Source organism: Clupea harengus, chromosome 7 (genome assembly GCF_900700415.2).
Source record: "Clupea harengus chromosome 7, Ch_v2.0.2, whole genome shotgun sequence".
Taxonomy (NCBI): Eukaryota; Metazoa; Chordata; class Actinopteri; order Clupeiformes; family Clupeidae; genus Clupea; species Clupea harengus.
The window spans coordinates 18,415,495-18,427,908 of NC_045158.1; the positions used below are offsets into that span (position 1 = coordinate 18,415,495).

The following is a 12,414-nucleotide window of genomic DNA, read 5'->3' on the forward strand; positions in this document are numbered from 1 at the left end:
GCACATAGCATGTTGTAGCATGTAATTCTATCCAAAAAGTGACAGTCAAGGTAACTAATTTAGCCAGATGAATAGTTATCTCCTTATGCACCGTACTAGATCATGTTTGTGTGATCCTATGTGTTTCATTATTGGCAGCTAATAGTTAAATGCGTACACAAGTTAGTGATAGAGTAACGTCACGTTTATTAAGTTAGCTCATTGTGGTGGGTAGCAACCGTTAGCTGGTTAGCTAGTGTTATCTAATTACGCGATTATCGTTCTGTAATTTACGGAAATGTCCTAGTGACATTATACACTGCGAACCAGGTTTATTGTAACCATGCATTTATTTTGGTAGATTTGCGGAAGCAAAAACTGATGGAGTACTTGGCGTCTAAAGGCAGGCTGAAACCTCTCAATCCAAAGTAAGTTTTCACTACGTTATACTAACAATAATGGACTAGCAAACTAGCGGGTGTGTGATATTTTCAGTCATGTCAATCCTGGTATCATGCGCAGAAGTATAACTGCAGTTTGGCATTTGATGTTTCAGGCCTTATCTTCGGGATGACTTGGCTCCCAGAAAGTCAAGTATCAAAACAACACATGTAAGTACACATTGCAATAAACGTGAATGTTAAACTTTTAGTGCAAATGCATTCCAGTAGCATACACAAAGTACACCATTTTAAAAAGGCAACGGCTACGGAACGGCAGTTACAGCAAGGGTGCACGGGCAAAAAACGGGAACGAGAACCTTAAACAACTACTGGTCAAAATAAGTATGGCAGTGCTCTTACAGCACAGTAGTCTGTAACTAACATATTTGGTGATGAGTTTATAGCCTACTTTGTACTTGTATAATATTTTGTTGAAAACTGAGTCCCTATATCCATTTTCTTGAAACGGTATAATACGGCCACTTTGAAAAACGTTTCTGTATAGATGCACACCTTTTAGATGATGTAAAAATAGTGCAGTTGTCTATAACAAACTGTCAGTGAACATTTCAACAGCAGTTCTGTTTGTCTGCGTACTACTTTTTTCCATGGTACGGTTGACTATACCATACTATAAGGTATGGATTTGCCCAATAACAAAACCTAATTTCCCCAAGATAATGACAACTAGATATCTCAGGAACACAATACATTGTTTTCCAGTTATAACAAATTAAAAAGCCATGTTGTGTTCTGTCCTGTAAAGAAATTCATTGTTTGATTTTGACATACTTTGTGAGATCTTCTGGATTTAAGCATAACTATAAGTGTCTGACAACATGGGAAAGATCCCTTCAGAGATACGCCTGTATCTGTTTACCTCAATAACTGTAAAAAGAAAAAAGAAAAATTGAAAATGACTGTTTGCCTTACATCTCTATTCACCCTCTGTCTGAAACACTTTGCCACTCACCAACAAAACGATCCAATACTCTAAATGCAAAAACTCAATAATGAACTAACTCTAAACAATGAATTACTCCAAAAGCTTTTAGAAGAATCTCATGATTAATCTCACCCAGACTTCACCTAGAGTTGTTTTGCATTCCTATGTTTACATGTGCGAGACGTCTTTGACTGTATTTAGTTATCCAGAGCTAATGGTGCCTGAATCCCAGCAACAGCCTGCCCAATGTATTTAGTTTGCTTTGTCATACAAACACATCCTTCTGCCTCACAGAGTAGTTGTTCTGCAGTACTTTGTTTCAGCGGACACACCTTCTGTTATCAGACACCGATAAGAAAACCTTCCTACCAAATTGCTGCCAAGACCTTGTTTTAATTCTGAGGCATGTTTCAAAATGCATTGACATCATGATTGATTTCATCACACCCTGTATTTCTCTGCTCGAACTCATGGCACATTAATCTTAATCTGTGTGTTTTTCACAGGGAGATAAGGATAAGGAGAACCAGATGCCACATTTCTCAACACTGAAGAATGACATGCAGAAAGCATGCGCTCAGAAGCAAGCAGCCAAGACCATCTCCAAACCCAAGCTTCCACTGCAGGGATCTGCATTTGGTTCTTTCAAAAGAGCTCCCTTGGCACCCACTCAAGGTCTCGCAGCCCAAACCCGCACTCGTAATCCCTCTGATTTGAAAGGACATGGGAATACGGAATCAATCGCATCACGTGTCTCTGATCCTCTCAGGGGCAGAGTGGTCAAGCATCGGCCGTTGGAGGCACAGCAACGTCCATCATCTGCCCATGCTAGAGTAGTCCCTAACAGAGTGCAGTCTCGTCAAAACCCTCAAGGCTCTGCATCCCAAGCCACGGGTTGCTCTTCACAAGCTAACAAAGCTCTTCTTCGCACCAGAAAACCAAGCATTGTCCACACACTCCACACACATGCAGCATTACAAACCTTACCGAGCAGAAGAGCTGAGACACAAAAGAAACCTCAGCAGTTCGTCAAAAACGTAAAGACTGATAATGTTGGAGCTAACAGAGAATCCGTACCAAAAACCTGCATGACTTCCAAGCCCTCCCAGGTAACTTTAAAAGCATTTAAAACACCAGGGCAGAGACTGAATTCGAATAACTCCACTAACTGTAATCCTAAACCTATTAAGCCCCAAGAGAAGAAAACACAGAGAAGGACGATAAGCACTGCTATTTTGACACGCGTCCCCAGTGTTGTCGGCCAGACTCCAAAGCTGAGGCCTTTGGGTCATGGATACGTTCAAGGAAAGGACTCCAGAGTGTCCACCTTGCCTTCAGGCGACCCAAAGATAAACCAGAAACCCGCCGCTCTGGTTAGAAAACCTCCTAGTTCAGTTGTCAGCAAGTGTGCGAGCACAGCGGTCTCCAGGACCCGCCAAGCTCCAGCTTCATCAGACGTACCCCGGACCACAGCCAAGACTGCCGCACCCTCAACAGACACGCAGCAGAGGGTGGCCATTGCCAAAGTGTCCACATTCCGTCTGCCTCCCCCCAAGTCAAGGCTGAGCTGCAGGCCCGCCACTTCACCTGCAGCCATCACCAAGACGGTGTCACGTATCGTGAAGAGCACCGGCCAATTGCTGGGCCCGGAGGTCCTAAAGACCCCTGTGACTCAGGGCAGGCCTCTGATAGGCGGGCCTGTAACCGAGCTGAAGAAGCCCACGGCAGCCCAGGAGGAACGACAGTAAGTTTACATCTTAAAATCCAAGGCTATTCTCTGCATAATTTAAATACCTTTACTTCTATTATGGTCAATATAAGAGGTAACCATACATGCTATTTGGGGGGGGGGGGGGTTTGTTTGTTTTTTAGGACAGAGTTTGATTTGACATTACCGTAATTTTCGGACTATAAGCCGCTACTTTTTTCCCACGCTTTGAACCTCGCGGCTTAAACAACGACGCGGCTAATTTATGGATTATGATACCTGTGACTGTATACGGTGGCTTTGTGGAGCTAGGATGCTAGCATGGATGCAGCCGCATGGATGCTTAGCTCCCCGCGATTTCTCAGTATCTCAATAACTTAACTAATGTCAAAATAACCACAGTCTACCGGCGTAGACAGAACACAACTCAATACAGTTTACAACAATACAAATCCAGTCTTTTCAAGTTCTTTAGCTCACTGGTTTCAAACTAGCGTCTTTCTTCTATCTCGCTGTCTTCAATCTAACGTTCTAGCTTCTGATTGACTCTTGCAACTGTGCTCTCTTAAAGCAACAGTGCACTTATCGTAACTGGCAAAACTAATGATATGCATCACTATTGTATTACTTTTGATATTCATTTTAGCCTGTGTAAAGTTCATTTGTTTCAATGTACCGGTAGGCACCTGCGGCTTATAGACATGTGCGGCTTATTTATGTTAAAAATATATTTTTTTTTTAAATTCAGTGGGTGAGGCTTATATTCAGGTGCGCTCAATAGTCCGGAAATTACGGTAGTTGAATTAAACACGTTTTCCCAGCTGTCGGCTGATTAAGTGCTTATTCATGCACATGGCTGTATTATAACTAATATATTTACCTAGACCTTTTACCTATACACCTTTAGAGTACCATTCTTTTATTAGGTGAACTTTGACAGTTGCACCGACCAGGGTCCCAATTTGTTCAATTTAGTTTGGAGCCCCATGTTCAGCCAGCACCTACTCAACTGCAGATGATCAACAGTGAGCTCTTATAAATGCATCATTGTTTAGTTATGAGATACTTTCCCTTATAGTTTGTATATCCCTTCCTGACAGGGTAGGAAATTTACATATTTTTAGGGGGCAATTTTTGCCCCAACTGACTGAAATCCAGGGGCATTTAAAATAAAATTGGGGGCACTTTTTGAAACTTGTGAAATAACATTTAACTATGTTCAAAATAATAAACATACTTATTTAGGCTTGGGTATATGGGGATTGTCATCAAAAGGCAATAATAAGACTATTAAGAAGTACTCTACAAATTCAAAGTGTTGTTGAAAAATATGATTGTAAAACAGTGCTGTGGTGGTCATAGAGCAGAATTGCAGCTACAATTGTCATTGGGCCTGTGTGCAGGGATGGGTATCATGTAAGGTCAAGCATGAAGGCCATCGTGCAGGTGCAGGCTAGTGGAAAGTAACAAGCAGTCAGGAGGGGGGTCAATCACTCACACCAACCCACCCACACACACATACACACATACAGACATACACACACGCACATACGCACACACACAGGATGATGGCAGTCAAGGTCAGGCCAAACAGATATGCCTATTTTCTCAAAACAAGATCACACAGTTTCCACAGGTGCAGGCGTACAGAGACAGCCAAATATTAATTAAAAGGTTTATGCATAAGGGGATGCGGAATTCATCAAAGAGCATGTAAAAGTTCCCACAAAAGAGCCTTGACATTCCTAACCGGGAGGGGTGAAACTACTGATAAGGACACAGCTGTTTAGGCATCTTGAAAGATGTGTTGGAAAAGAGTGACGGAATATTCCCTATAAATAGTTAGTGCCCTGGTTATTTTTGTCAGAGCTGCTCCATGGACCACCCCTCTCGTTTTGGATGAAATGTCTGCAGGATTGAATAAAACTTCAGTTTATCGCACTCGGACTTCTGACTCTGATTGAATATTAGCTCTAAGATTTGGAAACAGTTGTTTTTCGCTACAACAGTGTTTTCTTGGATTTTTTTTTTAACAAAAAACAAACAGAAAACATAAATCAGACAATCATATTCAATTGTATTCTTATTTCTTTGTGGTTATTTATTGTTATTATTACATTTTTTAAACAACTATTAACAATTATAAGTTTTGTCTTTCTTTTTTATAATAATAACTTAAGCCTTTGTAGCTAACGTACTATTAGAGCTAGCTAACGTTAGCTAACTAACGTTTAACTAGCTAAACCGAACTAAATAATTCATTATATTATTACTAGTTATCATTCACCGTAGGCGATGGCGTGTTGCTTGGCGCCTGGTGACAAAAGGCCATGTATTTCTTTATGTTTTCGTTCCCCTTGATGAAGTCAGTGTGCCTGTGCTGGATTGACAACGATTTGGCAACTCGTTGTCCACAAATCCGACATGCCTTGAAACAAATTCGCGTCTTTTTCTCGTCGTCGTCATCCTCCACCCCAAGCCAATCTAGCTTCCATTTTTTTCGAATGAAAATTTTATCTTTTGGAACCTGAGATGGTGACGGAGACTGTTTGCTGATCCTCATTTCTCCTCACACTCGCAGTCACAGGTCTGATTAAGAAGCGCTCCATTTATAATTTTTGTTAGAAAGTTCGGTTCTTCACGCACACGCAACATCAGTCAAGGCGAAAATCTAAAACATTTTATGGAAACTGGACCGGGCCATGGCTACGATGTTTTTGACAAGTTCATTAAATTATTATTAGAGGAAATTATGGGGGCATTTTTTGCCCCTATCCTAGTGATATCAGGGGCAAAATTATATTTCTTAGGGGCAGTTTTGCCCTTTGCCCTCGTGTATTTCCGACGCTGCTTCCTGACTGCTTGCCCCTCTGGTTGTCCAGTTTATCATTGGCATGCCGGTGGTCAGCAGTGTTGCCAACTTTTCTGTAAGGAAAGTAGCTGTTAGCTCTCCCAAAAGTCGCCAGAAGTCGCTAGATGACGTAATCAACTAATTTGCATAATATGCAAATAAGCTGCGCATGCGCACATTATACAATTCTGGGAGAGGTACAATTTCTGCACGAATACAAAGTTCTAATATTTTGCCCGCGAATACAAAGTTCTAATATTTTGCCCGCGAATACAAAGCTCTAATATTTTGCTGCTATCTAGTCAGACTAGCCACGCAGGCGCTGTGTGAGTGGAGAGGAGACGATGACAGCCCTTGCTGTACTCAGCTCTCGTGAGATCGGTTGTAACGTGAACTGCAGAACGGGATATGTGAGATGCTTTTTCAGTGCTTTGTCAACACAATAATCCAATAATAATGACAGAAAAAAGTCGCTAGATTTGTCGCTAGTCGCTTTTTGCTAATAAAGTCTCCAGAGGGGTCTGGAAAGTCGCCAGATATAGCGACAAAGTCGCTAAGTTGGCAACACTGGTGGTCAGTGAGGTGGCATCTGTCGGCGGGGGAAACGCATTTCCTAAGGAATGCGTGTTGAAACCGGATATCGTCACTTTACTCCGGTCTCTGGTTGGATAAAACTTGTCAACAGAAATGGACAAGGACCTTTGATTTATTTAGGAACCATGCCGATGCCTGACTTTTAATGTTGTGTGACGTTGTTGAAGTTCAAGTTTAACATTAATAGCGATTGAATTACCCTTGTGTCGTGTAATCGCTAGCGGTAAATAAACGTTAATAACTTGAATGACTGATTAAGGATATATGTTACACATCACAAACACACGTAATCGATGGGTTTTGGGGGAAATGAGGTAATTGGTTAGCTTAAATTGCAGTATCTTAGGCGAGCTAATTGACCTGGCTAGCTATAGCGGAATTAACAGTGCTAGCTTTGTGTTTGGTCATATAGCTTCGTAAAAGTTCGGTTAACAAGTCACTTGTGTGTTTAGGTGTATGACTTCGTAAAAGTTCGGTTAACAAGTCAATTGAGCATTAAGCCACCTGACTATAATGGGTCTATTCATATTAGCATGCTGACATTATACTTATTAGCAGCAAGGCTAGCTAGCTACTATGTGTTCCAATGGATTGTTGGTCTAAGCGTTAGCTTCAGTTAAGTCCTACAATACAATACTCGTGTACCACATGAACAACTAACCGAGTCAATGTAGACAAACAAAAAGTTGTGTAGATAGCTTCATTCACATAAGTATAACTTCACAAAAATAATAATAATTTAAAGAAAACCGATCGTTTGCATGTCAGGCGATCAACACAACTTCTCAACTAGAAAGTAAAGGTCCTAATCAAACGGAGTAAAGTGACGACTTCCGGTTTCAACACGCATTCTTTAGGAAATGCGTATTCCCCGCCGACAGCATCTCCCTTTCTTGTCACACTGCTTATTCTATAGAATAAAAGCATTGGACCTCATTCTCGAACGCAGTTAAGAAAAAGTTAGAAATGGCTTCTTAACTCCACTTACAAAGTTCCTGAGACAATTCTGGCATCCATGAAAGTTTTCTTATCTGGGGTTCAGTCTTAGCTAAGAACAGGATTTAAGAACGTGGAAAAGCAGTCGCAGATGGGCGCACTCCAATCTGGCCTATGTTCTTAAGGGCTGAATCTGTGAGAAATCGTTGGTGATTGCGTTCACATCAATTCTACAGACATCCTCGGATTTAAATAATTATAGTAATAATAAATATGAAAATATTTGTATCATTAACAATTACGTTTCACATGTATAGTCATGATTCTACAAGGCAGCGTGATGTCCTAAAATAAATAAAAGCACTACACGAACACTGCAAATGGCAGTGAATAAATAAATCTGAACTCAGTCCCGGGGATAGAGCGATAGTAGAATAGAATGGACACATCTACATTCTGCAACCGTACCTCCACCTCTGCACCGGTGAAGGTAAGTCTGCGTTTACTGAACCGGTGTTCGCTTTCCGCTTTGACATGATTTTGATCAGTCTCAAGTTGCTTTCGCGATGCCTGTGGATTCTGTGTATTCTGCACACGTCTCTATAGTTGCATGCCCTTATAAGAGGCTGGCGGGGCGTTTATGTTATAACTAGTTGCCTTTAAAAACATACCTCAAAAAGTGGAAGTTAAAACACTGCATACTTGACCTGTCTGGTAAACCTGCCCATTTGACCTTTTGCTCTGATGGAGGTGAAGTGGCATTCTCTCATCCCAAACTGTTCTTACAGGCGACAACTTAAGGAGTGGCGTGAAGCGAAGGGCATCTCTTACAAACGGCCGCCGATGCCGGCGAGGAAGCTGTTGAGGAAGTCCACTGCCGCGCCGCAGCACTACTGGGCGGCCATGGAAGAGGAGGAGGAGCTCCACGGCCTGGTGTGTGCTGTGGACAGATCGCTCGCAGACTGCCTGCAGCTGCTTCAGGAGGTGAGCTTTATTAGTTCTGTTGAAAGATGGGCTGTGTATTTTGTTTTTGTTGTCAGAGAGGGAGGGAGGGAGGGAGGGCGAGAGAACCTAAATTGACCTACAGAAAGAATTGTTCTGGATCTGTGTAAATAGTTCTCAGCAGCTTCATCATTTATCTGCTGTGTTTTTAATCCTATTCCACAGCCATAAAAAATGAGAACCGTTTCAAAAAGAGATGCAGTATGCATAGAATGTCAAGGAGTAGGTTTTACCAACATTAATCTCTCCGTGCATCATCATGTGAGGTTTTATTTGAAAAAGACAAGCGTATCGCCGCTGAAGCATGTGATGGAGTCCTATGAACGCTGTTCTGAAAAAAGTTTGCAGTGAGACACCTTTTCTTCCTGCAGTGTTTTAGTTCTCTCTCGTGCCTGACCATATTTAATTATCATCACACATTATTAACACAAGACGATTTTTTAACCTGTGGTTGTACTAAATGATTTAACTTTCAAACTCACTGAAAAGTCAAATTGATGAATTCCAGATATTGGGGAGAAACACCAACAAGCTAGGAATGTGTGCAGTGTTGTAATGTGAATGATGCTGTTTAGTTCCGGTAACCGCTGTTTTCCCCTGGAGTGCGATGCTGCCAGAAGCCCCATTCTAACCGGACTTCCATTTGGATGCTTCAGAACATACCGCTGCTTTTATAGGCTTCAGTAACATGAATAATTCTTGTAAAAGCGTTGAACAAAGGACATTTGTGACACCATCTGTTAGAATACGTGCAGTGTTGTAATGTGTGTTAGTAAGTGTACCGCTGGTCCATTTGTCATCCCTCCCCACTGTTTTCTCCCGGAGTGTGATGCTGTCTGCTTCCAGAGGCCCCATTCTGACTTGACTTGCTTCAGAACACACCACTCCATATACAGTCAAGCCGGAAAGTCTGCACACCCCTTTCACCGTCTCCACGTTTTATTACGTTACAGACTTGTACTTCAACAGATTGAGTAAATTTTTTTACCTCAAACATCTACACACAATAGCCAATAATGACAAAGTGAAAATGTGTGCTAATTTATTAAAAATCAAAATGTAGAATATCATATGTACACAAGTGTGAAAGGGGTATGCAGACTTTCCGGCTTGGCTGTATAAATTGCGTAACATGAATGCTTCTAAAAGTTTTGGGCAGCTGGCCCATTTTCCTTTCCCAAACTCTTCTTCCTCCTCCACACGCTCACATTCATCTTGAACATCCGGTATCGTTCTCCCACAGTGCAATGCATTGCTGCAGGCCTTGCTACTATTGTCTGGTTCTGTTGGATGACTCAGAGAACACCGACCCTTGACTTGGCTTCTGTCACATTAATAATCGCTAATCAGGTTTACTGGCAAGTCCTCCCTTCCCAAATTCGTACTCCTCTGCCGTGTCCTCCATTTCAACTGCTCTGGCTACATAGGTTTCTGTCGCAGCAAAGAGGAGATGAGTTTCACACACTTTTGCAGACCTTATATAAACTCTAACATTCTTTTGAGGATTCACACTTGAATCCTGAGGAACATTTCACTGAATTCAGCAGAATGTGTAACCGAATTGAATTGATTAGAATTGAGGTGCAGTCCTTGATTATTCATTCCGTAAACACTCCCAGCCAATCACCACAATGCTTCAGGAGCACTGAAGGAAGGGGTGTTCTTTGATTGGCTGTTGAGCTCAACTATCAATAATCCTTTGCCAGAATCACTGACTGTACCTTTTAACTGTACCTTGACCCCTGAACCTTCCTATCTGTGCACAGGGTTGCCCCTCCGAGCAGGTGCTGGATGTGCTGTCTCACGTGCCCATGGCCGAGAAGTTCAGCAAGTACTGGATGTGCCAGGCCAGACTGATGGAACGAGAGGGCAACTTTGAGGTTTTGCCCCTGTTCGAAGAGGCAGTCCGGATGGTGAGAGAGGTGAGCGGTTATGCTTAGGTCTTTTGTTTTTGTTTTTTCCTCTTCATCTTTTTTGTTGTTTTTCCTCTCTTGAGTCTGGTTGTTCTGGAAAATACCATGTAGCACAGCGAGAGAGTGGTCAACCCACCCAGCATTGAATCCAGAACCAGACGTGTTAAAACATTTGTATGAGGAGTCTTCACACGGTTTGTGTCATAATATCGTGTGTGTGTTTGTTTGTTTTTCTCCTACAGCCAGTAGACAACCTTCGGGCAGTGGTGTTTGAAATTCTGAAGAAGAAGGAGACTCAGGCATATTTGGAAAAAGGTTGGTGTTAACACAGACACACACACAGACACACACACATATGTATATATAACCGGTTCAATTCAATTTTATTTATATAACGTCAAAACACTAAAATGGTCTCACGGCACTTTACAGAGCCCAGGGCCTGAACCCCCTTACGGTACAAACCCATGACACCGTTACGAGCAACGCGATATTCTAATCCCATGCATTTCAACGGGAGCCAATCCATTGTGACGTAGACCACCGTTTTGGGCGACGCGACCGATAAAAGTTGGAAAATGTTGAATCCTATGCAAATGAGGAGCGATTTTCCCGGCAGCGGCCAATCAGATTGTTTGGTGTCGTCTCTGACAGTTTGAAAATGCTATTTCCACACGCGTATCGCGTCGCTGTCATGGGTTTGCACCGTTAGAGCTCTAAGCACAATAGCCACGGGGGGCAAGGAAAAACTCCCTGTTAATCAGGAAGAAACCTTAAGCAGAACCGCGTCACATAAGGGGGGGCCCATCTGCTTGGAGCTGTCTGGGTAGAGATGGAGAAAGAGGTGGGGTTGTGGCAGAAGGGGAGGGAAATCATACACGTATCAGGATGTATCAGGATACACAATACATACAAACATAACATGGTATATACATGATGCATACAAAATTGATAGAGGATAAGGTGGGGACAGGGTTCCCGCGGGTCCTTAAAAAGTCTTAAAATGTCTTAAATTAAAATTCGGGTAATTAAGGTCTTAAATTGTCTTAAATTTCACGTAAAGTTGCTGTAGGTATTCATTTTTTTGCCGGTGCGCTTAATGACGATGATAAAGCACAGTGGCGCATCGTAAAACATCTAATAGTTGATTAATTTAGTATTGTGTGAAATGAGTCTCCGCAATTTAATAGCTGTTTACGGTACGTCGGCTACATACGCTGACGTCAGGCTGCGTGTCGCCATTACGCGGTGGTCGATGTGAGGTTCGACACACACACACACACACACACACACACTTGGGTATCTCCAAGTTATCTGTCAACGCAAGCTGTCATGAATATTTCTTTCAAGCTTGTTTGTTTGGCCAACCCATGTCACCATGACACGCTTTTTATTTCGAGTCTTCTGGTCTGTTCGAAATGGAAGGTAGCTGCCTCAATGCCGTAATTGACAGGTGTATTACAAGACATGTCTTTCGGGTGAAAGCGTTGGTTTCGAGCGGCCTTTTTAAGATGGCATTTACGGTAACGTGTAACGTTGGTACGCTGCAATAACGTTATGCTATCTAACGTAGGCTAACGTGCTAAAGTCAGACAGTTGGCTGACAGACGCCTCGCAAATCACATCAACCATTTTTGCTGGTTACAATAACGGTGTTATCAGATAGTACATTGTCTTTTTCTCGGTAACTTTTGACAAATCTAAGCGTGAAAACGCCGAAAAATGTACATTTACATAAAAGACATGGCCGTCAGGCGAGTTTGGTCCGGAGTTTAGCTGCTAAAGTTATCTTCTGTCCTGTCGTTTAAAGCAAACCTTTTAGCTCTGGCATTGGTCTCCCATTATGTATTTATCACTTCACTGGATTGGAAGACCATTTTCCAGGCTCTCGCATGCCCCCTTAATTGAGGCAGAGGTTACGTTTGCCTCCCCTATGTGCTTTTTCACTGTGGTTTTATGACAGATCAGCAAGACTAAATAGCTTCTTCACATACGTGAAATACATTACATTACCTATTCTATGGATACAAACGACATATAAT

At 42.2% G+C, this 12,414-nt stretch overlaps 1 protein-coding gene across 2 annotated transcripts in view; it reads left to right on the forward strand.

The window, feature by feature from the left end:
* Positions 1-12,414, forward strand: part of ckap2l (cytoskeleton associated protein 2-like) — a 29,215-nt gene that overhangs the window by 4,732 nt on the left and 12,069 nt on the right. For both annotated transcript variants that reach the window (XM_012820325.3, XM_031570723.2), the window contains exons 2-7: positions 341-407; positions 536-590; positions 1,875-3,112; positions 8,246-8,441; positions 10,226-10,381; positions 10,615-10,687. In XM_012820325.3, coding sequence (XP_012675779.2) covers positions 341-407; positions 536-590; positions 1,875-3,112; positions 8,246-8,441; positions 10,226-10,381; positions 10,615-10,687 — 1,785 coding nt within the window. The remainder of the gene's footprint in view (positions 1-340; positions 408-535; positions 591-1,874; positions 3,113-8,245; positions 8,442-10,225; positions 10,382-10,614; positions 10,688-12,414) is intronic.